The 24,457-nt window shown below is 40.1% G+C and overlaps 1 protein-coding gene across 2 annotated transcripts in view; it reads right to left on the reverse strand.

Moving 5' to 3' along the window:
- The window catches only part of LOC124556541 (set1/Ash2 histone methyltransferase complex subunit ASH2-like), a 206,896-nt gene that overhangs the window by 133,249 nt on the left and 49,190 nt on the right, over positions 1–24,457 (reverse strand). For both annotated transcript variants that reach the window (XM_047130496.1, XM_047130495.1), the window contains exons 3-4: positions 10,512–10,690; positions 8,151–8,323 (exon numbers count right to left, since the gene is read on the reverse strand). In XM_047130496.1, coding sequence (XP_046986452.1) covers positions 8,151–8,323; positions 10,512–10,690 — 352 coding nt within the window. The remainder of the gene's footprint in view (positions 1–8,150; positions 8,324–10,511; positions 10,691–24,457) is intronic.

The following is a 24,457-nucleotide window of genomic DNA, read 5'->3' on the forward strand; positions in this document are numbered from 1 at the left end:
CTTTCTCATTCCACTCACAATTAGTGCACACGAAGAATGGCTGTTGGTATGCCTCCAGATGAGGTCTAATTTTTATGTCACGTTAATTTTGAGAGCTTCATGAGAGAGAAAGTAATATGTTGCCTCCTTCTTGTAAAATAAGTTCTCAGAATTTTAACTTTATTTCTCCCAAACGTACAACCTTTATCTTGCAATAGAGTTGGGTTACCACCTCACTTCCATAGCTAAAAAATGAATCCATGATTAACCATTTCACTTCACTTAGAGATTTTACCATATCTTTTATTAAACTGAACCTGTAAGGTGACCAGATTGACAAGCAATGCTCAAGAAATCAGTGAAACAAGGGTTTCTGAAGTTACCTCTTTTACTGATGATTTACATTTCCTATGGATGATTCCAATCTCAGTGTGGCATTTGCTTGTCCTGCAACCACTTATGTAGCTGATCTACTTTTAAGTTTCTCAGGTTGCATACTTGTAGTAATATATGAGCCTTACTGTTTCCAGCATTGATAGTCAATCATGAAATTAACAATAATGGGCCTTTTCATCTACTTATACGCAACACATTAAATTTGTTCATTTTAAGTGTCAACTGCATCTCTGCACCAAGTATCAATCCTCTTGTTACATGGGGCCCCTGTGGATCTGGTGGACAAACAAAAGACCAAGTTTCACAAGATCCATGTTTGGGGAAACCAGGCAGATTCCAATATAGGCGCTCTTTATTCCCCAAAGAGGTCACCAACCCTAGTAAGTTAGTTAGTTAGTTAGTTACATGTTCCACAGATCATTTTTCTGACTTTTTTTAAAAAATGACATGGAACAAGTCAGTTTACTGGATATGTATACACGATTAGTTTTAACATTAATGGACATGTTTTTCATTCCTACTCATGCCACTACACTTAAGAACTAGGCTTTTCCCAGACTACCAGTTTTTAAATACAAATTCATTCCTGGGATACGAGAAGTTGTCCAGAAGAAACAATTTTAGGTTTGATTTAAGACTTCCTGTGCTACCTGTCACACACTTTGTGCTATTGTGCACAAGATCTAAAATTTTTGTTCATGCATATTAAATTCCTTTTAGATCCACTGACAGCTTTAATAATGGGTAATAAATGCCTTTCACAGTTCCTATATAATTCCTGAGTCTAGATACCACAACGACAACGACAATAGAATAAACAGAACTAGGCTAACATAAAAATAATTTTGTATTTGTCATTTTGATAACAGTGCAGGTAACTGTACTGTGATAGGATATAAACAATAACACACCCATCAAAATAATCAGGTGATCAGATGAGATATCACAAGTGATGTTAAATAAGACATAACTCGCTCCAATATAATATATGGAGTACCTTCATAGGAAACACCTTTCCCCAGCATTCATGATGTGACTAGTCATACAGTTTATTTTACTGAGTAGTACTTCATATCCATGGACATGACACACCTACACTCAAAACAAAGAAAGCAATTTCCATGAAAGGGCAAGAGTGGAGGGAATGTGAAGTGGGCAGGGTGCACATTGTCTGACCTAGGTAAATGTGAAAGTGAAGCACTAAGCATTAAGAAAAACCATAAGTATATATTCCAGAATGAAATTTTCACTCTGCAGCAGAGCTCGCACTGATATGACACTTCCTAGCGGATTAAAAATGTGTGCTGGACCGAGACTCGAACTTGGGACCTTTGCCTTTCGCAGGCAAGTGCTCCACCAACTGAGCTACACAAGCACGACTCATGACCTGTCCTCACAGCCTTACTTCCGCCAGTACCTCGACTCCTACCTTCCAAACTTCACAGAAGCTCTTCTGAAAAACTCCTTTCTTCCAGGGAAAGGAGAGATTTGTTGAAGAGAGCTTCTGTGACATTTGGAAGGTGGGAGAAGAGGTACGGGTGGAAGTAAGGCTGTGAGGACGGGTCGTGAGTCCTACTTGGGTAGCTCAGTTGGTAGAGCACTTGCCCACGAAAGGCAAAGTTCTTGAGATCGAGTCTCAGTTTGACACACAGTTTTAATCTGCTAGAAGGTACATATCAATGCTCACGCCACTGCAGAGTGAAAATTTCATTCTGGAAACATCCCCCAGGCTGTGGCAAAGCCATGTCTCCATAATATCCTTTCTTTCATGGGTGTCAGTTCTGTAAGTTTCGCAGAAGAGCTTCTTTGAAGTTTGGAAGGTAGGAGTCAAGGTACTGGGGGAAGTAAGGCTGCGAGGACAGGTCGTGAGTTGTGCTTGGGTAGCTCAGTTGGTAGAGCACTTGCCCACAAAAAGCATAGGTCCTGAGTTCGAGTCTCGGTCCGGCACACAGTTTTAATCTGCCAGGAAGTTTCATGAGAATATATTGTTTTACAATGCACAGGCCACAGGCTCACTTCATTCATGCAAATTAAGGCAATTCCCTGGTTACAAAGCTCTGTTGTTTCTTAACACTGTTCAACTGGCTGCCTAACACGGTTTAAATTTTTACTTACAAAGTTAGATCCACCTTGAAATAAGCCAAATATATGTGTACTGTCTGTTGGTCCCACAGTCAGCCTTACTGAATCCTCTGTAACAAGTAAAATTCAGACTATTGTGAAAACTCTAAACAGTTCACATGATGCTGTCAGTGGAAAGCTAGGGAAAAAAACCTTGTGGGATGGATGGAAGATGATAATTAAGAACAATTCAGACAGATATTGTAACCATCTAAACACACCTTTGGTATGGTAAACTGAGGGAGGATGATGAACCTTCTGCTACTAAAGACAATTATAACAAGTAAGGCATAGCGTAATAGGTGTCATCAAAGGTTTAAATAATACAATGTACAGTTCAAAGGAGACACAGCAACAGGTAATGAATCTGGAGCCAGGTTATTAGTTGATACATTCAAAGAAGCTGTAGACACACTAAGCCATACTTCAGATCAAATATTTAATGCTGATGAGCCACGTGTGTATTGAAAATGTATGTGAGCCATGTGTCTACTGAAAATGTATGCCTTCTTAAACATCCATTCAAGGGTCTGTCCCACATAAAAGCCATATACTCATTGCAGCAGAGTTTGCATATGAGATTTTACTTTCATGGTCAATCCTGCCACTGATAAAGATAGAATGGACTGGATGGATGCATGTGACAGCTCTTGTGCCACAGCCTTTCACACAGTTAACCCATTAGAGAACAATCTGGAATCAGAAATGTCACAAAGACAAACAAGGATATTATGTAGGTTGGATAGGTACCTGAATGTCACTTTGGGGGCGTGGGAGGAATTTTGGTGAGAACAGTCCTCATTTCAGAACACGATAAAAGATAACTAAATCTGGGACACAGGACATCGTACAGCTGTTCTGGGTAACAAGTGTCTTTCTTTGAGTTATTCAGAGTAATATGGGATGATATGGTGTTGGAATTCTGTTTGTGAGCTAGGTTTGTCTGTTAAGTTTTCATGAATTGCCATTCAATCTGGTGGCGGGCCTCACACTGTTATTAAAAAGAAACTCAACTCATGAACACTTCTGAATAGAAGCTCCCACAAACCGTTAATTAGTTAGTTAGTTTCTTGCTCTATGGATCATTTGCATAAATCATAATAATGTGGAATGAGTAACAATTGTGAAAACGAAATAAATTGCCTCAGTCAATTAGACAGCTTGCTGTCCATGCTTTCAAAGATTCTTTCATCATCTAATCTGAGGAAGCACGAAGTTGTTGGATTAGAACCAGAATTATGCCATCACCCATTATACATGGGGTTTCTAAGTCTTTGCATCAAATGTCTAGGGGTGATCAACAACTATTGTAAGAGAGAAAAATGTTTGCTAATGCTTCCCAGCAAAGCTAATCATCTTTTTATTATTAGTTATGCCTCTGAGAGGCAGCAGGCAGAGGCACTCTGTTGCGTGTGTATTAAAATGTGTATTGCCTATAATACCAGTCATCTGTTGCATGCAAAATGGGGTAGGCTGAGCAATATTAAATTTCAATGAAATACTTCTAGATGTATGACCGCATTGTCAATAGGTAAAATTTTCCAATATCTCGACCACTATTGCAAATGGCCTTTCTAAGGGTGTTTTTGATAACTTGCTAGTTGGCTTTGAGAAACTCTTGTGGAAAAACCATTCTGTCAATTTAATGGGGTTGGTAGTATTCAGATGCAGCACATTTGATTAGCGGACCCTTCTAGTTCAGTCAGATCTTGTCATCCCAGGGCCAGCAAATTCAATTATTCTTATCAGTTATCACTATACTTTTCCTTTCCTCCTTCACACCTGTTGAAGCTAACTTATTCCCTGCTTCTTTGTGGCAGAACATTTAAAGAAATAAACATATACGAAACTGAACACAATGAAGAGGAAGGCAGTGTCTTGTTTACAAAATGATCATTCCAGGTTTATACTTTAAATGTAGTCAACCTGCCTCTTGTTGCATTAAAAATTCCACACATGAACCTAAAGCATGAGTTCAAAGTGGCAACCTCCCACCTGACTACAGGCATTGCAGCATTGATGTATTGCCCTGATGTATTGCCCAGCAGACACTCTCAAGGATGCCAGAAGCAGTTTGAATATCTTAGATGTGACCTGACACGAAGAAATCGACTGGTGTGATTTCAGGTGACCATGATGGCCACAGCACAGGACCACCTCTCCCATTCCAATTCACACCAAACATGTCAGTGAGATGCTGACACACATGACAATTAAAACGTGCTGGTTTGCAATCATGTTAAAACCATACTTTCATTCACACATTCAGCGGGACAACATCTAGCAGCTTGGGTATGTTACTTACCAGAAGGTTATGATATATCTGGCTGCCTAGACAAGCTGGAAGAGTAATGGGTGCAATAATACATTTGCCAACGAAGTCATCCTGCAGAGTTTGTGAAAACTTTGTTTGGTGATGTATGGCCACAACTGCAAGGGTGTTTTCTTCTGCCCAAATGTGACTGTTGCGAGTATTTACATACATGTCTCACAAAACAGGCTATGTCAGTAAACAATACATATTTTGCAAATTCTTATTCAGCAATGCATTGTTAAATAAATCACTGAAAACCACACACACGACTCAAAATCATTTGGTCAGAGAGCCTATACCTATCGCAAATGGAGTGAATGTAACCGGTGCTGATGGAAAACTCTCCACCCGCCAGTGCAAGTGATGCCCACATCTCTTGTGATTGCTCATACGCTTATACGGGGGTTGGAACATAAATAGTGGCAACTATTTATTCCCTTATCATTTAGCTACAATACAGCAGGTCAGCAACTGGAAGCAGTTAATGCCATAAATTATCTGGAAATATGCATTAGGAGTGATTTAAAATGGAATGATCATATAAAGTTGATCGTCGGTAAAGCAGATGCCAGATAGATTCATTGGAAGAATCCTAAGGAAATGCAATCCGAAAACAAAGGAAGTAGGTTACAGTACGCTTGTTCGCCCACTGCTTGAATACTGCTCAGCAGTGTGGGATCCGTACCAGATAGGGTTGATAGAAGAGATAGAGAAGATCCAATGGAGAGCAGCGCGCTTCATTACAGGATCATTTAGTAATCGTGAAAGTGTTATGGAGATGACAGATAAACTCCAGTGGAAGACTCTGCAGGAGAGAGGCTCAGAAGCTTGGTACGGGCTTTTGTCAAAGTTTCGAGAACATACCTTCACCGAAGAGTCAAGCAGTATATTGCTCCCTCCTATGTATATCTCGCGAAGAGACCATGAGGATAAAATTAGAGAGATTAGAGCCCACATAGTGGCATACCGACTATCCTTCTTTCCACGAACAATACGAGACTGGAATAGAAGGGAGAACCGATAGAGGTACTCAAGGTACCCTCCGCCACAGACCGTCAGGTGGATTGCGGAGTATGGATGTAGATGTAGATCCGATACAAAAAGAGTTACATGTTTGCACCTATTACTGTCCTTCAAAGTAGTCACCAGTGTTGGGTATAAACCGTTGCCAGGGATGTGGAATGCATAGTATACTGTTAGCAGAGCCTGTTCTGTTGATGGTGCAAATGGAGCAGTCTACTGCCTGTCGAATCTCTGGAACAGTTCTGAAGCGAATGCCACAAAGTGGATTCTTCATCTTCGCAAATCAAATCAAAGTCACAAGAACTTAAGTCATATTACTGTTCGTTTTTGGAGTATCACCTGTGACCAGTTTTGTGAAAGAATCGGCGACACTTTTTGTGCAACCCACCCATCATTTTGCACGACAATGCGCGGGCGCATATAGCGAAAGCTGTGGCTGCTCTGTTCGGTTGATAGAACTGGGAAGTACTGTAACCATCCACCATACTCGCTGAACTTAAGTCCTTGTGACTTTTATTTGATACTAAAGATGATGGTACCACTTCGTGGAATTCGCTTCAAAACTGTTCCAGAGATTCAACTGACAGTAGACCGCTCCATTAACACCATCAGCAGAACAGGCTCTGCTAACAGTATACTACGCCTTCCACATTGTTAGCATTGGGTTCTACACAATGCTGGTGACTACTTTGAAGGACAGTAACAGGTGCAAACATGTAATTTTTGTATCGGTTGTGAATAGTTGTCACTATTTAAGTTCCAACCTTCATAGATGGATTCACCACAACTGTGTCCAGAACTTCCCCTTCAAATTGCAGAGTACTACCATCCTGTGTTCATGTTCCCACGCAATGGATGTAGCCTCTGGAACAATGTGTGATATGGCTGTTGTCTGTTGGGAAAGCATCCCTGAAACTGTGCTGCTAAGCACCTACAGCTTCTAGCTCCATCAAACAGCAAATGCATATCTGCCTGTTCTACCAAAGAATAAGTGACTGTTCTTGTGTGTGATGTGCAGTGACTACCAACACACAACTGTTTCCACATAGGCAGTGACAATGATGTAGCTGTGTGGTAGGATAGCAAGTAAGGAACTGTACACAACAAACTGTCAAATGCACAATCTGTTCTGGAGATACTGCCACTCAGAGCCAGCGCAGGGCTCTGTCACAGGCTGTCAAAGGAAGTGGATGAGTTGATTACATGCAATATACATTGCATATGCACACCGCAAGGTGCCATTTCTTAGGGGCATAACCAATTATAAAAAGGCACCCTCTATCACTGAGGAATGTCAGCAAACATTTTTTATTTTATAAATGTTGTTCCCCATTCCATGACCTATCACCCCCTGATGTTTGACGCAAAGACTTTGAAACACACTATATGATGGGTGGAAAAGCAATGTTCATACTCCAAATTCTTGCTTAGATGGGGAAAAAAGCAAGTGGTTCGTCCTATATGTAGAGTCCACAGCACTGGCATTATTTAAACTCCCACATTGCATATTAGTGTATTTTTTTCGTGACCTCTGAGGAGGTGAATGATGAGCCAATTGATTTCCTGTCTCGTATCAATTCAAAATTGCCATCTAAGTAATGGCAGATGGCCTTCTCCCAATTTTTATGGGGTCACACATTTACTAAAGAGGCACTATTCCTCATGCAGAAAGTTGACTTTACTTCCATTTTGATCAACAATACGTAGCCTTCATGAAACAAATTGGTCTGAGTCTATGACAGACCCTGAAAATGGCAAAACACTGAAAATATTTTTTCATGAATTAAGAAATAGCCAACAGCAGTCCAATGCCCAATGTGGTGAAAGCTAGCTAGCTTGCTTAATGAAAACAATATTCCACACAGTTATTCACAAGACGGTTTCATTTACCACCATAATTAGATTTCAAACTAATTATAACAGAGTTAAAATGGAAATTACTATCATACTTAGCTCCTAAGAGAAACAAGTTGTTTCGTCAGTGAAGATTTCTAAGGAAACTATTACTGAGGGCAATATGAAACCCATTTTACAACAGGGCTGAAAAGACAAACACAAATTTACAAATATTGCATTTGCATTTTATATTGAAATCAAAAATTCATGACCACAACAAATCTGAAATTGAAAAAACAGACACTCTTAAATTAATATCATGTAAACTTGGGCAATTCATATTTATTACAAGAAGTAGAAGAAAAATTAATATCCTACCCCAAAGAAGTAACACACACAAAAAAGACAGGAGTCTATGGAAATAAATGACAAAGAATTGTTTTAAAACAGTAATCATGAGGAAATAACACAAAAAACTCACAGTTGTATGCCATGACTGAGTAACTCGCCGGGGCATAGTAGTCATGCCCTCCCAATGAGCTTCAATGAATGGTATAATGTCTTTGTCTTTGGAGAACGTAGTGCGACAAGTGCCATCTTTCACACTGGCTTGTTGTAGATTTCCTATTGCTGTTATACACATCTGTGGAAAAGCTGCAACACAAAATTATAGAAAAACTTGAAACAAAATTATGTTCCTCATGATCATTGTATTTCTATACCACCCACTTTTTTGCTACGTTTTATTCATACCACAGTATTAAAATCTGACAAAAACATGGGACACGTCAACAACAGCCACTCTCCAGGATGATTTACTAAAACCTACAGATTATCTGAATAAGGCTAGTAATAAGAGGATCCAATCAGTGATTCCCTGATTGCAAGTCTTGACTTCTCCATGCAACAAACTACTTGGCAGTATTATAAAAGGATATTAGATGTCCTGGAATATTTTATAATTTCATGATCATACAAATATTTAGTCACACGGAAGGGAAGAATCAGTGAGCAACTGACTTGACCAAGTCTTTTTCTGGCAGCATGCAAAGAGTTTGAGAAAGAACTCACAGTTATGAAATGAAATAAAACAATGAACAGAAAGCTGGAAAGGGTGGTCTCTTTATTAGAAGTACCACAAAACACTGAGAGAAAAATTTTAAATGTGACTTGCATGTAGCAGCAGTTCTATGGTCACATACCATGTCAGGAAAAGAGGTTACAACACAATGCTATAGCACATACATAAAGAATAATTCAAAATGTTTATCATCTATGGTGCCAAGATGACAAAAAAGAAAGTAAAGATCTTCACAAACCGGAGCTGGGTTTAGCCACTACAAAGCTTTACTATACATATCACCTATTGGAAATTGTATGCCCTGTCTTCTTCCATCACACGAGCCAATGCATTATTGCCTGAAGGGAAATAAGCAACTAAGTGATGAAAAAAGATCCAGGATTAACTGGGGTCTTTCGATTTGTTGCCTGATACAGACACCACGAAACATATATAAATAATAAAATTGGATCTCACCATTGGAGTAAGTCAAGAGAACAGATGCACACTCGTGGCTGATCAACACTTGAATGTCAGCAAGTTAAAGCAGAAATGCCTTGTTTTACAAATGTTGTTTTGGGTGTGTGTAGGTATTGGTCTTGAATTGTCAAGCTATAGTAATGACAACAACAATGACAATGATCTAATGCCTCTTCAATTGGAAACACAATGTGGAGGTCTTATTGAAACACATGTCACCACAAAAAAATTATCTTTTATCAATAATTTCATTGGCTTACTGAGACCTTGCCTCAAACTCATCTGTGAGATTTAGTACTTTTAAGACAAAACCTCTACAATAAAGATAATCAAATACCGGGTGATCAAAAATCAGTATAAATTTGAAAACTGGATAAATCACAGAATAATGTAGATAGAGAGATACAAATTGACACACATGCTTGGAATGACATGGGGTTTTATTAGAACAAAAAAGTTCAAAAATGTCCGACAGATGGCACTTCATCTGATCAGAATAGCAATAATTAGCATAACAATGTAAGACAAAGCAAAGATGATGTTCTTTACAGGAAATGCTCAGTATGTCCACCATCATTCCTCAACAATAGCTGTAGTCGAGGAATAATGTTGTGAACAGCACTGTAAAGCATGTCCGGAGTTACGGTGAGGCATTGGCGTCGGATGTTGTCTTTCAGCATCCCTAGAGATGTCGGTCAATCACGATACACTTGCGACTTCAGGTAACCCCAAAGCCAATAATCACATGGACTGAGGTCTGGGGACCTGGGAGGCCAAGCATGACGAAAGTGGCGGCTGAGGATACGATCATCACCAAATGATGTGCGCAAGAGATCTTTCACGCGTCTAGCAATATGGGTTGGAGCGCCATCCTGCATAAACATCAGCCGTTCCAGCAGGTGTTTATCAGCCAGGCTGGGGATGATGTGACTCTGTAACATATTGGCGTACCTCTCACCCATCACGGTAGCAGTTACTGACGTTTTGCTGTCCAGCTCCATCTGTCAGACATTTTGTGAACTTTGTTTTGTTTTTTGTTCTAATAAAACACCATGTCATTCCAAGCATGTGTGTCAATTTTTACCTCTCTATCTACATTATTCCGTGGTTTATTAAGTCTTCAAATTTATACTGGCTTTTTGATCACCCGGTACAATGACACAACAGTCAAATACAATGACACAAGAGTCACTCTCCAAACTGGAATGGCCATGATTTCTACAGAAATAAAAACACATCACTGACCTGCATGCATACTTGTAATAAACAATACACTGATTTAGTTTAGAACTTACAACTTACCAGCTTGGTTCTTCTTAAAACTTTCCAGGCCTGTAGGTGAGCAATTCTTGCATACAAAGTAGTAATTGACCATGAATGGCACAAGTTTACCAAGTTGATAACCGATGCACGATTCATGAAACCATCTCATGCAGCTTGCGCACAGAAGTTCGACAATATTCAAATTACGATCCTTGCCACTGCAAACAATTTTTAATAATTAATTGTTACAGTATTATATACATGTCAATGATTTTAAAAATTATAAAAAACTTTGCAGTAAAAGTTATGAAACTTCAGTTTGCCAGTACTATTGTGTCATCATGCTTCGAGTCAAGTGTGAAAAAAGTGACACAAACACCAAACATTCTATGTAAAGGAAGTAGCAACATTTTGCCTCTATCAAAAACATTAGTTTATATATAGATTGGCTCCATATACAACTACCATATGGCTCTATCACATGCTCCGTGAAATACAAATGCAGTCATCAAAAGTGCACTCCACACATGGTTTACAGAAAATTTTCCCACTGTAAATCTTAGGATATTACACTGTTTAACTTGGGTAACTTCTTCCAGCCAGCTGTTGTGGTTTCCACACACAAATTGGTTTCATCCAACTCTATCCTGTGCAAGCCTCTTCATCCCCACATTACTACAGCTACCTCACCCATTTGAACTTGCTTTCTGTAGACAAACCTTGGTCTTCCTGCAGCTCCTCCTTTAACCCCCCCCCCCCCAAACAAATTGACTATTACTTGAAGTCTCAGAATGTGTTGTATCAAGCAACACCTCCTTTTGGTCTAGTTGTGCCATACATTTTTTTTTTCTCCAATTTCATTCAGTATCTCCTCATTAACTACTTGATCTATTCATGTAATTTTAAGCATTCTCCTGCAGCACCAAATGTCAAAAGTTTCTATTCTCTCCTTGTCTGAACTATTCAACTATTCATTGTCAGAGTTCACTTCTGAACAAGGCTGCAATACAACTAACTTAACCCATTTCTGTCTAGCGTAACATATATGTCACGGAACAGCCTGTCATTGTTTTCTCTCGTTGGCAACGATGCCTTTGTTTGGAGTGTCGTATGGCTTTCAGATAAGGAGGCTTTGTTGTTCATGTTTAGGTAGGTTTCAGTCAGTTGTAAACATTAAGTGGTCAGTGACTGGTGCTTCAAGTATGGAAGACTTTTGTGAGTGAGATTATGTCTTGGAATAAGAGGTAAGTATCATTTTTTTACTGCAAATTATAATACAATTTGTTTAAATTATGGTTGATTATAATGTTAAAGTACTGAAATGTATGTTAATGGTTAATCTACAAAATGCAATTCTTATTTTTGTGGCTCCAAATACAGTTTTAATTTTGTGTTGCATATATGTCATGCTAGGCAAAACAGTGAAAATAACGATTCTCTCTCTTTAGAGGTCTATCTCTCCATGAGATCCTGGCCATTTTGCAGGGGAGGAAGAAAATGCAACAGATATATTTAATGAACCTCCTGAAGCTAAAGTGGATTCGGATGAAGATTCTGGGGAAGAAGATGGGGGAAGAAATGTCGATAATCTTGGACCAAGGCAACTCCAGGCTGGTGCAGAAGTGGTTTTAGCAAGTAAAAACAGGTTAGGTAGTGAACCTGAGATTAATTTCTGTCCTAATGATAAACCAGATGAACAGGAAAAGTCACAGATCTTAAAAACTGTAATCAGAGATTGGAAAAAAGACGATCTGCATAGTGTTAGTTCTGTATTTCCTGAGAGTGATTACGGTAAATACAGAAACTTGTCTCCAGTTCAGTGCTTCGAATTATTTTGGAACGACGAAGTAATTGAATTTCTTTTCACTGAATCGACGAAGTACGCTTTGTTCAAGAACTGCTCAGATCCAAAAATAACATATGAAGAGATAAAAGGTTTTCTAGGAATTCTAATTCTTTCTGGCTAAAATCCTTTACCTAGCAGAAGAAATTACTGGGATTCTGGATTGGACATGAGAAATGAAATGGTCCACAGCACGATGAGAAGAGACGGGTTTGAAACAATTATGAGATTCATTCACTTGTGTGACAACGCAAAAATAGATACTAATGATAGAATGTGGAAACTTCATCCAATAATAAATAAGCTAAGAAAAAAGTTTGCTCTCCACTTTCAGAATGAACAACATTTGTCTTACGATGAGAGCATGATAAAGTATTTAGGCAGACATGCACGTAAACAGTTTCTGAAAAGTAAGCCCATTAGATATGGGTGCAAAGCATGGTTCTGAACACAACCATGGGTTATCTAGTGGACTTTCAAATATACCAAGGAGCTGATCCTCAGAGGAATGAAAAATATGAGAAAGCATTTGGAAAAAGTGCTGCTCGTTTGATTCAAATGATCAATTCTATTCCTGAAAAGAACAAACATCTTCCCTACAGGTTTTATTTTGACAACCTGTTTACATCACAAACATTGTTTATTTACCTGAAGCAACGAGGTTTTGGTGCAACTCTGGCTATTCGTGAAAATCGTCTGCCTAAAGAGTGTCATCTCATACATTCTAATATTATGTCCAAAAGGAATAAGAGAGGAGATTTTGATTACAAGAGCAGCAAGGAAAGTGGAATAATCGTTGCCAGATGGCTAGATAACTCTACAGTAACAATTGCTTCCACAAGCCATGGTATCAGTCCAGTCAGCACCGTTGACCGATACTCTAGACAAGAGAAGAGAAGAATACTTGTACCTCGACCTAATGTAATTGGAGAATACAATAAAAATATGGGAGGAACTGACCGAATGGATGAGAATGTAGCATTATATAGACTGAGTGTCAGAGGAAAGAAATGGTGGTGGCCAATTTTTACATGGCGTCTAGATATCTCTATACATAATGGGTGGCTTCTTCATAGAAAGACTGGTATAAATATGCCTCAGCTGCACTTCCGGCCCTACATTGTGAAATGTTACCCGACTTCCAATGCTGCAGTACCAAGAGGTCCTGGACTCCCTGCAGGTAATTCAAACCAAAGCAGTGTGCCGCATGATATTAGGTATGATGAAACAAATCATCTGGTAGCCATGGTGTCACAGAAAAAAGAAGACACTGTGCGGCGGAAAACTGCATAGGAACCCCAAGAACAATGTGCTGCAAATGTGGTGTTGGTTTGTGCATAGAATGTTTTGTACCATATCACAGAAATTGAGTACTGTTGCCTGAACTTAATGTAAATCACATACAGTGTATTATTTTACTTGCTGTCATATTTTCTGCCTAACATGCATGTTCTGCCTAACGTGACATATATGTTATGCCCTTTTTCGTTTCAATTATTGATTATTTTTTTGTTTTGATTGTTGTATTGCTTTTCTTTGATGACAATACACACACAAACATCTAATCTGTAGAAATCAGAAGAAAAAAAATAATTCAGGCAGAAATGGGTTAAAAAAGATTTCTTAACATTTGAATTTATATTCAGTATTAACAAATTTATATTTTTCATAAACACGTTTCATGCTATTCTTAGTCTTAATTTCACATCATCTAAACTTCATCCATTGTCAGTTATTTTGCTAACCAAACTGTGAAACTTTTATACTACTTTTAGTTCATTTTATGTTCTAATTTCCCCAGCATTATCCGCTTTAATTAGACTACATTAAATTATCCTTTATTTCACTTCTGTTTATGTTCATCTTGATGTTTTTAAGCTCTATCCATCCCATTCAGCTCCTCTTCCAACTACAGTCTTAGACAAAAAAAAACTGACTGCCGGACGGCCGCCACAGAGACTAAGTCTGAGTCGTTCACTTAAGGTGGCCAATATAACTGACCGCCCCTGACAACTTTAAGTCCGGCATCTGCACAATCTGGCAACACTGTAAGATGCGGAAGTGTTGTCTACTTCCGAGATAATATGGTTGGAGTGAGCCCATGGTCTTGCGGTAATCGTCATGTATTCTAAACTTAAGAGTCGCGCGTTCGCGTCCAACTAAGTTTGCTTTTTTTTTAACCTCATTTCTGTCTAAACTTATGAGTCTGATTGAACATTGAAGACAATTCGCTTAACATTCTACCCACCCGCAATAACAAGTATTGCGGAAACAATTCCGCAGGACAGCTCGTGGCTGCGTCGCGATCGTATCAGCTTACGCTCGGGCGTTTCCTCGCGCTGCAGCGGCTAACGGCCAGACGCCACCTGCCGCCTGAAATCCGGCGCCACCCATGTGAAAACGGCGCCACGCTGTCAGTGTACGTATCAATGCCATTTTTGAATTTGAAGTTCTAGTTAGTATCTTGCAGTTAAGCATTGGATTTTGTATACCTGAAAATCATGAACTACGGTTAAGCATTGTAAAATTGAGTCTGCAACACAATATTTACTTTGGTATAACAGAGGGGTGAATGTAGAGGAGGCAGCTAGAAAGATTTGAACTGTGTTTGGAGCGAGTGCTTTTGAGAAAAATACGCCAGAAAAAGATATTCTTGTTTAAACAAAGATCGTTCTGGCATGAATGATTTTCCACATTAAGGAAGTCTCGACTACTGGTATATGTGACAGATTACCATTTTACCATCATGCGACATTTACATTCAATAGGCAAAGTTCAGAAGTCTGGTGTAGGAGTACTGCATGCTCTAATTCGAAACAACATAAATCAACGGAGTGACTATTATTGAACGTCATCAGGTCGCTCATTGAGCATTCCATTGCAGTACTGTTACTGGTGACGTGTTATGATGCCTTTATCGTTAACTTCCTAAGAAGAAATGAAAGGCTGAGCCCCACCAAAAGACGTAGACTAGAGCAAAGAGTAGTGTGGACATAATATTTTACATTTGATAGCTCCAAAAGTGTGTTTTGGACTACAAATTCTGCCCCAAGGGGTGTGTGCAACACAGCTGGAATTTGTTGTCAACAATTGAGACACCTTTCGGTCGCAGTGTAAGAAAGTCGAGCAACAAAACTACATCACCTTTGCTACTGCATGATAACAATCTGTTGATTTGAGAAACAAAACTATCCTGGAGATTGATAGGAAAGTCGACTCTCAGAAACTTGTATTGTTAGGAAAGTCCTCTCTCAAGCACTTGTCCCTCTCATCGTGTATTCGTAAAATATTACCTTTCCCACTCTTGATCGACCAACCATCAAGGCAATTCATTTCTAGACGAAAATACTCTTAAAACTACCATGGTTTAACGACCTCATTAAAACAAGTAGGTTTCTATGGGCGTAGAATTTGTAAACAACTGCAGCATTGTCAGATTGTTTTAGATATCGTGAAAGAAAATTCAGCTGCTGATTAATTTCTCTTTGATGATTACTGTTGCGTTTAGAAAACTAATGGAAAGTGCAAATAAAATATTCATTTTACTAATACAAATTAAATTCAGCTTACTATAGGAACATCACGACAGCAGTCTATCTTAATGAAGAATTAAGTTCAAAAATGGTTCAAAGGGCTCTGAGCACTATGGGACTTAACTTCTGAGGTCATCAGTCCCCTAGAACTTAGAACTAGTTAAACCTAACTAACCTAATGACATCGCACACATCCATGCCCGAGGTAGGATTCGAACCTGCAACCGTAGGGACTGTAGCGATGCATTAAGTGTCTGTAAGACGATTGATCCTATTTTAACATGAATTAGTAGGATATTACAAACTTTTGACTTCAGAAAGATCTGTATTTACTTCATTTCCTGTACCATTCGCAAGTCTTATGAAAATGTGGCATTTCATAGATAACATTATGTATTAACAACAACAAAAAATGTCGGCAGAAAGTAAAAGTGGCATTATGAAATTGGCAGTACCGTAAGGTTTTCGCTCTGACACTAAGGTTTACTGTAAATAGCAAGACGAATTTTGCTTGAGCGTTATCTTACGATTCCCTTATTGAGTTTGTATCTGCCTGCTTGTAGCTCTACTACAAAAGAATTAAAAATCTGGCTTTCAGCGAGTCTAGAAAGGCGAACGACAGCAACTTGCACCTGGTAGCCAAGCATGTTACCTGAGAAATGGTATTTTCCTAAAGTGGGAAGACATTCTTTTGTGGTTGAATTGTTGGCAAATATCAGTCAGATGTGTGCCGTTGGTCTAAGCGTTTCGGTGTGTTGAATTTGTACCAATGATTTTTCTACAGGTTTTTTCTGTCCCAAATACAGAGTTGAAGTCTCCCATTAGTATGTTCACATCATCTTGGTCAATTTTGCTCATAGTATTTTCGAGTGTGTTCCAGAATTTTTCGACATTTTTGGTGTTTTTCTTATTTTCGATGTTGGTGGGGCATGTGCATTGATGGGTGTATATTTTTTACTGGGGCTCTGAATGAGCATAGTCCTAAGTAGATTGTTGATGGCTGTGATTTCTTTGACAGAGTTGATGATAGATCTGTGTTGAGAAAAGCAACGCCGAAGATTGGTACGCCTTTCGCTACCTTTTGCTGTATTTTGCTCTTGAAATGCAAGGTTTCGTCAGTTAGTTGTGGTTCTTGAAGAGCAATGATGAGAATTTTTTGTCGATCAATTTATTATGAGAGATTATTTAGTTTTCGTATTTGGATCAATGTATCGATGCTTAGTTATAAAAAATAAGTTCTTATGTGTGTGAAATCTTATGCGACTTAACTGCGAAGGTCATCAGTCCCTAAGCTTACATACTACTTAACCTAAATTATCCTAAGGACAAACACACACACACACACACACACACACACACACACACACACACACACACACACACATATATACATATATGCCCGAGGGAGGACTCGAACCTCCGCCGGGACCAGCCGAACAGTCCATGACTGTTGCACCTCAGACCGCTCGGCTAATCCTGCGCGGCGTGTAGTTTTCAAATGTATGTTTTTTGCTTGTAGGGAAATTTACAGGAGATCTTTAATATTCTCTGCCGTGCTAACCTGGACTGCCCAGAATCCGAAATTCCAACTGCCGCCGGTCGACAGCCGGGTTGTGTACCACCTGGGGTAAAGTTGACTTTGCTCGCACAGTTCATGTTTGCTTGTGTTTCATTGGTTTGGCCTGGGTGATTCCAGGACCGGACAGGACCAGAGGGTGTTGAAGCCTTTGGAAGCAAATATTTTCAACCGAGCTCATTGAGCTAACAGACGGTGACCAGAGTAGTGGTGGTTTTCACCCAGACGTGTCTGGAATTTGAGTTTAACGGATTGAGTAGCCGTTCAGGATTGTGTTAGTATTTGGTTCACCCCAAGTATTTGATTTCCTCTGGGGAATTAACTGGTGCATGTGTTGTTCAACACACAGTAGTTGTCACCCTCACTGGAATCAATGACTGTGTGTGTGTGTGTGTGTGTGTGTGTGTGTGTGTGTGTGTGTGTGTGTGCGCGCGCGCTTTCGTGTTCACGCACAATCTAAATCAATACTATTAACATTAGAGGGACAACCAACAATAAATATTGCAACAAATATGACTTTAAAGTATTTTAATGCGATGGGAAGTGACAAACTCAATTTTTACCCAACCCACAACCTGCATATTACGTTAAGTAAGATGTATTAACTCCATAGTATCATTAGCAGAGACAGTGCACTCGTGTTTCGAGGCTCGCGACAAGTGCAGCGATTAGCAGTGCCCAATGCCGCCGCGACTTGTTTATGTTGGCTGAGCGTGGACACTGCAGCAGACGCTTCGCCATAAACAGAAAGAAATCACCTTGGCACTGACTGCAGTGAGCGGATATCACTGCCTGCGTGTTCTTATAGTAACCAACGTGAGACTCTACTCACAGGTGCCATGGAGCAATTGCAACAGGTATCATGTCATTAGTCATCAGAATATTAACCAGTGATGAAATGGCCACTATTTGAATCCCAAGGAAATAGGGACCTTCACACAAAGGAATGTGAGGTGTTATCAAAATTTATCCAACATACAAAAATTAACTGCAGGGCTTTCATGTATGCAGTAGTAGCACACAAGGAAATATTATGTCTTGGAAGCGTATATTTCATTTCCTCTTCTCATATTAACGCCCTTGTTTTAGTATGAAGTGAGAAAATAAACACGAAAGACTAAAGTTCCTGAGAAGCATATCAGTCATTTCCTCTTCTCATATCTTAACTTTTATTTTAGTATTAAGTAAAAAAATAAACAGTTTAAGGTTGTGAAGCATAATATGACACCAGATTCTTATCGTAGGCGCTATCGGAAATGCAAAAAGCAGGGAGCTGTCCATTCTTTTGTCCAACAGTCTGTCTCCTTACATGCATTACTCCCGCTAGGAGATTCTTATTTAAGGACTTGTGGGCATCAAGTTCTTCAGCAGAACAAGCATTATGTTATTGTGCTAATTACGGTATGGAAAAAATGCAACAAAGACGATTTCCCCTAAAGCAGTGGGGATATTTGCAAATGTCTGTATTCAGCAATGACTGCCAGCTGCCACAACACTTCACAGAATCCATGCGGCAGGCAACACAACTGTGCGTGCACTTCAGACTTCATTCAGTAAGACGTCAGGAGATGGATGGAAACGTCAAATTAACGTCGCTTTCTGAGTCGTATTCAATCCAGAATGAGGTGTTATTAAGGTAGTTGAGCGTTCTAGTAATTACACTTTTGTAATTCACACATGAGTATTCCGATAGCATCCCCCCCATGAACCATGGACCTTGCCGTTGGTGGGGATGCTTGCGTGCCTCAGCGATACAGATAGCCGTACCGTAGGTACAACCACAACGGAGGGGTATCTGTTGAGAGGTCAGACAAACGTGTGGTTCCTGAAGAGGGGCAGCAGCCTTTTCAGTAGTTGCAAGGGCAACAGTCTGGATGATGGACTGATCTGGCCTTGTAACAATAACCAAAACGGCCTTGCTGTGCTGGTACTGCGAACGGCTGAAAGCAAGGGGAAACTACGGCCGTAATTTTTCCCGAGGGCATGCAGCTTTACTGATTAAATGATGATGGCATCCTCTTGGGTAAAATATTCCGGAGGTAAAATAGTCCCCCATTCGGATCTCCGGGCGCGGACTACTCAAGAGGATGTCGTTATCAGGAGAAAGAAAACTGGCGTTCTACGGATCGGAGCGTGGAATGTCCGATTCCTTAATCGGGCAGGTAGGTTAGAAAATTTAAAAAGGGAAATGGATAGGTTAAAGTTAGATATAGTGGGAATTAGTGAAGTTCGGTGGCAGGAGGAACAAGACTTCTGGTCAGGTGACTACAGGGTTATAAACACAAAGTCAAATAGGGGTAATGCAGGAGTAGGTTTAATAATGACTAGGAAAATAGGAATACGGGTAAGCTACTACAAACAGCATAGTGAACGCATTATTGTGGCCAAGATAGATACGAAGCCCACACCTACTACAGTAGTACAAGTTTATATGCCAACTAGCTCTGCAGAAGACGAAGAAATTGAAGAAATGTATGATGAAATAAAAGAAATTATTCAGATAGTGAAGGGAGACGAAAATTTAATAGTCATGGGTGACTGGAATTCGAGTGTAGGAAAAGGGAGAGAAGGAAACGTAGTAGGTGAATATGGATTGGGGCTAAGAAATGAAACAGGAAGCCGCCTGGTAGAATTTTGCACAGAGCACAACTTAATCATAGCTAACACTTGGTTTAAGAATCATGATAGAAGGTTGTATACATGGAAGAACCCTGGAGATTCTAAAAGGTATCAGATAGATTATATAATGGTAAGACAGAGATTTAGGAACCAGGTTTTAAATTGTAAGACATTTCCAGGTGCAGATGTGGACTCTGACCACAATCTATTGGTTGTGACCTGTAGATTAAAACTGAAGAAACTGCAAAAAGGTGGGAATTTAAGGAGATGGGACCTGGATAAACTGAAAGAACCAGAGGTTGTACAGAGTTTCAGGGAGAGCATAAGGGAACAATTGACAGGAATGGGGGAAAGAAATACAGTAGAAGAAGAATGGGTAGCTTTGAGGGATGAAGTAGTGAAGGCAGCAGAGGATCGAGTAGGTAAAAAGACGAGGGCTAGTAGAAATCCTTGGGGAACAGAAGAAATATTGAATTTAATTGACGAAAGGAGAAAATATAAAAATGCAGTAAATGAAGCAGGCAAAAAGGAATACAAACGTCTCAAAAATGAGATCGACAGGAAGTGCAAAATGGCTAAGCAGGGATGGCTAGAGGACAAATGTAAGGATGTAGAGGCTTACCTCACTAGGGGTAAGATAGATACTGCCTACAGGAAAATTAAAGAGACCTTTGGAAATAAGAGAACCACTTGTATGAACGCCAAGAGCTCAGATGGAAACCCAGTTCTAAGCAAAGAAGGGAAAGCAGAAAGGTGGAAGGAGTATATAGAGGGTCTATACAAGGGCGATGCACTTGAGGACAATATTATGGAAATGGAAGAGGATGTAGATGAAGATGAAATGGGAGATACGATACTGCGTGAAGAGTTTGCCAGAGCACTGAAAGACCTGAGTCGAAATAAGGCCCCGGGAGTAGACAACATTCCATTGGAACTACTGACGGCCTTGGGAGAGCCAGTCCTGACAAAACTCTACCATCTGGTGAGCAAAATGTATAAGAGAGACGAAATACCTTCAGACTTCAAGAAGAATATAATAATTCCAATCCCAAAGAAAGCAGGTGTTGACAGATGTGAAAATTACCGAACAATCAGTTTAATAAGCCACAGCTGCAAAATACTAACACGAATTCTTTACAGACGAATGGAAAAACTAGTAGAAGCCGACCTTGGGGGAAGATCAGTTTGGATTCCGTAGAAATACTGGAACACGTGAGGCAATACTGACCTTACGACTTATCTTGGAAGAAAGATTAAGGAAAGGCAAACCTACGTTTCTAGCATTTGTAGACTTAGAGAAAGCTTTTGACAGTGTTGACTGGAATACTCTCTTTCAAATTCTAAAGGTGGCAGGGGTAAAATACAGGGAGCGAAAGGCTATTTACAATTTGTACAGAAACCAGATGGCAGTTATAAGAGTCGAGGGACATGAAAGGGAAGCAGTGGTTGGGAAGGGAGTAAGACAGGGTTGTAGCCTCTCCCCGATGTTATTCAATCTGTATATTGAGCAAGCAGTAAAGGAAACAAAAGAAAAATTCGGAGTAGGTATTAAAATCCATGGAGAAGAAATAAAAACGTTGAGGTTCGCCGATGACATTGTAATTCTGTCAGAGACAGCAAAGGACTTGGAAGAGCAGATGAACGGAATGGATGGTGTCTTGAAGGGAGGATATAAGATGAACATCAACAAAAGCAAAACGAGGATAATGGAATGTAGTCGAATTAAGTCAGGTGATGCTGAGGGAATTAGGTTAGGAAATGAGACAATTAAAGTAGTAAAGGAGTTTTGCTATTTGGGGAGCAAAATAACTGATGATGGTCGAAGTAGAGATGATATAAAATGTAGACTGGCAATGGCAAGGAAAGCGTTTCTGAAGAAGAGAAATTTGTTAACATCGAGTATAGATTTAAGTGTCAGGAAGTCATTTCTGAAAGTATTTGTATGGAGTGTAGCCATGTATGGAAGTGAAACATGGACGGTAAATAGTTTGGACAAGAAGAGAATAGAAGCTTTCGAAATGTGGCGCTACAGAAGAATGCTGAAGATTAGATGGGTAGATCACATAACTAATGAGGAAGTATTGAATAGGATGGGAGAGAAAAGAAGTTTGTGGCACAACTTGACCAGAAGAAGGGATCGGTTGGTAGGACATGTTCTGAGGCATCAAGGGATCACCAATTTAGTATTGGAGGGCAGCGTGGAGGGTAAAAATCGTAGGGGGGAGACCAAGAGATGAATACACTAAGCAGATTCAGAAGGATTTAGGTTGCAGTAGGTACTGGGAGATGAGGAAGCTTGCACAGGATAGAGTAGCATGGACAGCTGCATCAAACCAGTTTCAGGACTGAAGACCACAGCAACAACAACATATTCCGATAGCCAAAAGAACCCGTCAGTGTGAAACTATCGGCAACTGCATTAATATCAAACTGCAAGAACTTGAGACAATATGTGGACTCTTCTCTTCGCTGGGTGACCTATTACTGTTATTTAGGATTCCCTCCGTCCTAGATGTAATGCAAATGGAACTTCAGAGGCACTCTCCGTTATTCTTGACAAACATCAGCAACTTGTAATCACTGCGAGTTACAACTGCGTGCTGATATGGCTCAGGTTGTCAGTAGTTGTGGTGGTGTTATGCTGTCAAACTGCTTACAGTAACGTTAATGGTGGCCCACATAATTTAGCGCTGACTACCTACTTATGTAAAGATAGTGTTGTGGCGTCGTCGCTTCTCCTTATTTGGCCTCAGCTTGAGTAATACGATTTAACGAAAATAGTACTCCATTCGCGGGCTGCTAATAATACAGTATGACTACAGAGTTCATCGTGCGGCTATTACATTAATTCTGCAATGAATTGCTTAACAAATATTACCCTCAGCTATGCAGCTGGAATGACTCATTACACAGGTACTCTATGTTTCACTTGGTTAAGGGATCAGTTTGCTGCAATCCTGCTTCTACCGTTCGTAAATACTTGTATACTTCATAAATGGTTCAAATGGCTCTGAGCACTATGGGACTTAACAACTTCTGAGGTCATCAGTCCACTATAACTTAAAACTACTTAAACCTAGCTAACCTAATGACATCAGACACATCCATGCCCGAGACAGGATTCGAACCTGCGACCATAGCGGTCGCGCAGTTCCAGATGGTGGCGCCTAGAACCGCTTGGCCACCCACCCCGGCCGGCATACTTGAATACTGACCATTCGGTATTTGACTAAATATGAACTACAATCTGATTCGCATTTACAGTGTGTTACAAAAATGTATGGCCAAACTTTCAGGAAACATTCCTCACACACAAAGAAAGAAAATATGTTATGTGAACATGTGTCCGGAAACGCTTACTTTCCATGTTAGAGCTCATTTTATTACTTCTCTTCAAATCACATTAATCATGGAATGGAAACACACAGCAACAGAACGTACCAGCGTGACCTCAAACACTTTGTTACAGGAAATGTTCAAAATGTCCCCCGTTAGTGAGGATACATGCATCCACCCTTCGTCGCATGGAATCCCTAATGCGCTGATGCAGCCCTGGAGAATGGGGTATTGTATCACAGCCGTCCACAATACGAGCACGAAGAGTCTCTACATTTGGTAACGGGGTTGCGTAGACAAGAGCTATGAAATGCCCCCATAAATGAAAGTCAAGAGGGTTGAGGTCAGGAGAGCGTGGAGGCCATGGAATTGGTCCGCCTCTACCAATCCATCGGTCACCGAATCTGTTGTTGAGAAGCGTACGAACACTTTGACTGAAATGTGCAGGAGCTCCATCGTGCATGAACCACATGTTGTGTCGTACTTGTAAAGGCACATGTTCTAGCAGCACAGGTAGAGTATCCCGTATGAAATCATGATAACGTGCTCCATTGAGCGTAGGTGGGCGAAACTAAAATGAGCTCTAACATGGAAATTAAGCGTTTCCGGACACATGTCCACGTAACATCTTTTCTTTATTTGTGTGTGAGGAATGTTTCCAGAAAGTTTGGCCGTACCTTTTTGTAACACCCTGTATATGACATGGGTTAGCGCCGGCACAAAGCAATGACTAAGGGTTGGATGCCGTTGAAGGCCCGTTACATTGGTGGTAAGAAAAACGTTCGCAAATCACCTCTATTGCCTCAAAAAACAATTGCATCTTAAATATCGAAGGACCGATGTCCACACTGTCACAGCGCGTTGGAATACAGCTAAGACGGCAGATGAAAATTTTTGACTGACTGGGCTTCGAACCTGGACCTCCTGCTTACTAGACAGACATGCTGATCACTGCACTATTATTTTTTTTTTTAAAGTTTGAGAAGACTTTCAGCACCAGGTAGGCGGAGGCAATGAGGGCAGGGGTCGAAGATGCGAGGCCTGGCCTCAATGCCTCCCCCATACCTGTCACTGAGCA

This window comes from Schistocerca americana, chromosome X (genome assembly GCF_021461395.2).
Source record: "Schistocerca americana isolate TAMUIC-IGC-003095 chromosome X, iqSchAmer2.1, whole genome shotgun sequence".
In the NCBI taxonomy this organism is placed as follows: Eukaryota; Metazoa; Arthropoda; class Insecta; order Orthoptera; family Acrididae; genus Schistocerca; species Schistocerca americana.